General features: G+C 35.6%; 1 protein-coding gene across 3 annotated transcripts; it reads right to left on the bottom strand.

Annotated features, from left to right (window-relative positions):
* Positions 1–857: 857 nt before the first annotated feature.
* On the bottom strand, positions 858–3,956 carry LOC140817098 (uncharacterized). Of its 3 annotated transcripts, XM_073176690.1 has the most exons (4): positions 2,932–3,120; positions 2,621–2,846; positions 1,411–1,800; positions 858–1,277 (listed from the first exon to the last, which is right to left on the bottom strand). In XM_073176690.1, the coding sequence occupies exons 3-4, from the start codon at positions 1,771–1,773 to the stop codon at positions 1,080–1,082; spliced, it is 561 nt and encodes a 186-aa protein (XP_073032791.1). In that variant the 5' UTR covers positions 1,774–1,800; positions 2,621–2,846; positions 2,932–3,120; the 3' UTR covers positions 858–1,079. The 3 variants fall into 3 exon arrangements, with proteins under 3 accessions (XP_073032791.1, XP_073032790.1, XP_073032789.1); XM_073176689.1 differs by lacking the exons at positions 2,621–2,846; positions 2,932–3,120 and adding an exon at positions 3,729–3,956; XM_073176688.1 differs by lacking the exons at positions 2,621–2,846; positions 2,932–3,120 and having other exon boundaries at positions 1,411–2,164.
* Positions 3,957–5,534: the final 1,578 nt, after the last annotated feature.

Raw genomic sequence — 5,534 nt, 5'->3', positions numbered from 1 at the left:
TTTAATTAATTATTGGACCTCCAATTAATTAAATAAATTCATAAACATTCTTTTACATTAAAATAAATTATGCTATGGCTTAAATTAAATTTAGGAATATTTTCTTACTATTAATTTTATCTCAATACTCCAACTCCAGTCCGGCCTCGCTTATTTAATCGAAAAGATAAAATAAACTTCTACGATTTAAAATAAATGATCATGACTTAACAAATTTTAAAATGCTTTAAACACTCCATAAATATAAAAGAACTCATTTTAATTTAAATAATAGTAATTATGCATGTCTTATACGTAATCTGATTTATCGGGTTGATCTACTAGCTCAACTGGTACCAGGATTGCTGCCAAGATCTATATAAGTCCAGGAGGTATTGGGTTCTAATCCTGAGAAGGCATAAGCTCCGGTGCCTGGGCTGGAGCAGTTCTATGCGTAATGGGTAATGGGATAACCGTGAGGGGACTTAAGCCCAATCGAGATAGCCCATGTGCATTACAAAAAAAATGCGCCTTTTTTTTGTAATGCACATGGGCTATCCCGATTGGGCTTAAGTCCCCTCACGGTTATTCCATTACCTATTATTCACAGAACTTCTCCAGCCCAGGCACCGGAGCTTTTTGCCTTCCCAAGATTAGAACTCATGACCTCCTGGACTTATATAGATCTTGGCAAGTAGATCAACTGGTACTAGGATTGCTGCCAAGATCTATATAAGTCCAGGAGGTCTTGGGTTCTAATCCTGGGAAGGCATAAGCTCCAGTGCCTGGGCTGGAGAAGTTCTATGATTAATTGGTAATGGGATAACCTGTGAGGGGACTTAAGCCCAATCGGGATAGCCCATGTGCATTACATCAAACACATCTTTTGTTGCGTTCACTGTATCATACTCAACGCCAATTCGCTTCACAAATTCGTTCATTGTAGATCTTGACATCTCAGTGAAATTGTTCATGGCATCAATGAATAGCTGCTCAACTTCTGAATGCTTCTTCTGTTTCCTAGTGTTCTTTGATTTACTACCAACTTTGTTCACGGGAGGAGCATTTGACACCGACATGGCTTCACCTGCTTCTTCAGTCTACTGGAAGAGAGTATTCGGTCCAATTTTGTCTTCGGGCACAATATCATTATCATCAGTCATATTCAGTGCTCCTTGAAGGGCCTCAGCAAAGCTCTCAGCAAGATGTCCCGTTGCACGGTCATTTCCAAATATTTCGCACCAATCGGGAAAATAGGGCCATTTTTTGTAACGCCACGTACGAACACTGCTATCAACCTGTTTGTATATTATAGATTAAATACTGTACAAAAATTAAATTTAATTGACAAAAACAATGGAGATGCACACTGCACCTAGTTATATAGTAAATAAACAATGCAACCCGAAATGATGTACAACAGAGGATTACCTTCACAAATGAATCCCACGTTTCGTCAGTTGCTTCAATCCTCTTCTCTGTTTCATTCCATCCAATTCCACTCCTGCTAAGCAATGTTAACAAAGAACCATGAGTCCTTTTCCAGACATGTATCTTTGAGTTAATATGTGGGTTCCCTCGTAAATCGGTGTCTGGAAAAGCCTGGGCAATAGATTTCTCTAACACAATCAAGTATCCGCAGCGAAACCCATTTTCACTCTTCCATCCAGCGTTGACTAATTCTTTAAGTGCCTGAATGAGGAATTCATCCTCTTTCTGTTTCCACACTCGGCGAATTCTCTCAGATTTCTTAGCGGTGCTAGTTGTAGTAGCAATAAGTGAGCTAATATCCATGATGACTAGAACAATTTATAATAATCCCTGTACAATGCAGAATTATTTATGTACACTATTTTAGTCGAAAAATGGAACCGCCATACATAAAATTATTAAAATACACAAACAACATCGAGTTTTACATATCACAAATATAAGGACATAAAACGTCAATCACAACAGAAAACATAAATCATCACCCTTTGACATAGTGTCTACAATAGCACTAATACAGAAAAATACATTAACAACATCATTTCTCAGTTACTATGGTACATAGACAGCGCTAAGTTTTCCTTCCATGTGTCCCATGCAGGAGAAGATTCAACATTGCCTATGAAGTCAAAATCTCAGGTTTCTGTAAGTTCAGCATATGACTCATCAAACACATCTACAGGGTCATCCAGCATTTCGGACCAAATGAAATTATGTAGCAGAATGCAAGCCATTACTATACGATTCTGAACTTTCAAGGGGTAAAACAATGGGCTACGAAGAATAGCCCATCGTATTTTCAATAACCCAAATGCTCTTTCAATAACATTACGAGCATGACAATGTTTAGAGTTGAAAACTCTTTGTAATTCTGGGGTGCAAAAGAACCGCCCACCCAATGATCTATATGGTATCAAGTTCTCCTATACGGCTTCAAGAATTCTTCAACGTTTGGGTAGCCACAAGTAATAACAACCTATCATTTGACAATAGTATTAAAAGTTAGCGAGAACAAATAAAACTTCCAAAAGTGACTTACCAACAAAGTATATTTCTGACCTCTTGAAATCTTTAGCACGTCCTTCGAACGAAACATAATCAAAAACACATTTACACTCCTTAAGAGCACTTACGACAGAGAAGTTCTAACCTCTTGGAATCTTTAGCCCATCTTGGCAATTAACTGCATCACGTAGAACACGAGTGTCTGCCGGTGATCCTTCCCATCCGGTTAGTGCGTAAATAAACTGCATGTCACGATTGCATATTCCCAAAACATTTATTGTTGTTGTTCCTTTTCTATTTCTGTATTTCGCTTTGTCTTTATTTGGTACTTGGACACTTATATACGTTCCGTCCAATGCACCCAAACAACCCTATTATGTATGTTGTTCATACACTCCAAATTATTCGCAAAAACATTTGTGGTTGCTATGCTTCGGATGATGAATTTAAGCTTACCTTGAGCCATTTCCACGTATTGTTGGAGCAATTCTCATCCACTGGAATTGGTTTGACAAGTAGTAGGGGGTGTAGTTTGAGAATCGAACGGAGTACTTCGTGGAAATGAGAGCTCACTGTTTGTCCACTTCATAAATAAATAATCATGACCAATTACTCTAACTTTCTTGTGATGTGCTAAAATAGATAAAAACATTGCCACCTTCTCCTCAATACGATCATATCTCGAATCCACTATGCCACACACATTTTTTACCAAATAACAAAGATGTGCAAATGCATTACGATCCATTCTCAAATTCGAAACACACTGGACATATCCTAATTCAATAATCCTATGTAGATGGTTGATTTGAGCTGGTATTCTCCCAGTAAAATTGTAAGAACGGTCTCTTCTACGGTAACTACGAGGTGACCATGCTACAAACTTCGTCAAGAAACATGTTGACAGCACTAAGAACATGAAGGACCTGCTCAAATGTTGGTGCACCTCTACAAATGTTGCGATGTGACGATGTACTTCACCCATGACATAAAGATTTATGCCACAAGTTCAAACCATTTAAACTGGTCTACTAAAAAACAAGAACATCATATAACAACGTATATCGCAACAAGTATATAAGCTGTACAACAAAAATCCATAAAAAAGAGGAAGTAAATACTACGAAAATGTAACGAAACCAACAATAATACAGAGAAGTGAACAAAGTAGGTTCTTTCTCATTCGTCTCGGAAAAAACACAAACAAAATAATCAGATATTCTGTAAAAATGATGGATACAAAAATATCTAACACTTTGTAAGAAGATAGTAGATGGCTTCCAGTTTTATTCTTATAGGAATTTCATGGATGTTGCATTCTCATTTACGGCTGCAGAAAGAAGAAAAATGAGATTTCTCGGTGAATGTTATAATAAATGCTAGGGCTTGGAGGTTATTTCGGTAAAATGTGTTTGTGTACTACATGGAACTGTACATATTGCATATAATTGTCTTGGGTTGCAGATGGTATTAATAATATCTGCCATACAGTACATTGTAACGGGCCCATACACAAGCACACATACATTGTCTTCGTACCAATCATGGTACTAAATCTGAATTTAACACAAAATAGCCACTTATACAGGTCACCAAACGGTGCCTTAATGTATAATTTTTCATAATTAAAGGTTATGTGGAAAAATCTTAATTATTTAATATAATAGGGTTCACTGGACAAAATTTTGGTTTCGCTTAATTTTTTATATAATAATTTTTAATAACACAATAAACATTTTCTAAGATTGCTCACAAGAAATATTGGTAGGGTTAAGGCCTCTTCAAAAATCAAACTCCTTAGACAAAACAACATTCTCAGGAAGACTAGTGGCTTCTAATGCCTAGCATCAGCATATAGTATGTGAAGAACTCTCTTAGATCATGTTTTTATATGTATTTCATAATTATTATGACTTAATTATTCATATTATGGATCTTTATAAGCCCAAATTTTAAATTAATTTTTTCATAAAAATTTTGGATCCAAATATGACTTAATATGAACAAGTTTTTCATTTGCATAACAAAAATTTAACATGATTTTTAATTGCATATAAGATAAGGAAATAAATCACAATATTTGACATATTTATCCAAATAATGTAAACATGCAAAATATCAATGATTTTAAACATGTAAAATATCCATAATTTTGGAGAGAAAATATTTCAGTTTTTTTTAAATTTAAATATTGTAGCAGCCAAATAGTCCCTAAAATTTGAAAAATCTTCAACTTGCAAAAAACCCCGTTTTTCAAAAATTAGAACCCTAACCATACCCCTCAAATCCGATCTTCAACGTAGCCACTTTCTCCGACCAAATGACCGAACAACACCCATGGATGGTCGACCACTTCCATTCAGCCCCTACTCTCTTTTCTCTGTGATGTCGGCCGAAATTTGAAGAAGCATCCTTAAAATCGTGCAGAAGTAGCGATTGGTTTCTTGCAGATTCTGAAAGAAAAAAATTTTAGGATTGGAGTAGAAAAAAATGTGATAAACAAATTAAGATCGATATTCCTGATAGAGGTGGTTAATATTATGGTAGATACTCGAAAATTGACAAGCTTTTGGGTCATTTATGAAGTTTATTCAAGAAAATGGGATTGTTGCCCTATACCATATCTGATTCCCCTGACCAAAATGGTGTGGCTAAAAGAAGAAACCGAATTATAATAGACATGGTTAAGAGTATGATGAGTAACTCCAAACTTCTCAAGGCCTTGTGGATTGAAGCTCTTAAAACGACAATATAAATATTAAATCGAGTTCCAACTAAGATTGTCCTAAAGACGTCATTTGATTATGGAAAGGTTGAAAACCGAGTTTTCAACATATGCGCATACGAGGATGCTCGTCTGAAGTAAAAGTTTATAATCCACAAGAGAATAAACTAAACCCAAGGACCATAAGTGGATATTTCATTGAATATGCCCGAAAATCCAAGGGTTACAGATTATATTGTTCATCTCATAGAATAGAATTGTGGAATCAAGAAATGTGAATTTCTTCAGGATGACTTGATTAGTGGAAATGATAATCTACTAGATGTAATTCTTA

This window comes from Primulina eburnea, chromosome 16 (assembly GCF_022965805.1).
Source record: "Primulina eburnea isolate SZY01 chromosome 16, ASM2296580v1, whole genome shotgun sequence".
NCBI lineage: Eukaryota > Viridiplantae > Streptophyta > Magnoliopsida > Lamiales > Gesneriaceae > Primulina > Primulina eburnea.
The sequence above is the reverse complement of the archived record's forward strand: the minus strand, read 5'-3'. Positions and strand labels throughout refer to the sequence as shown.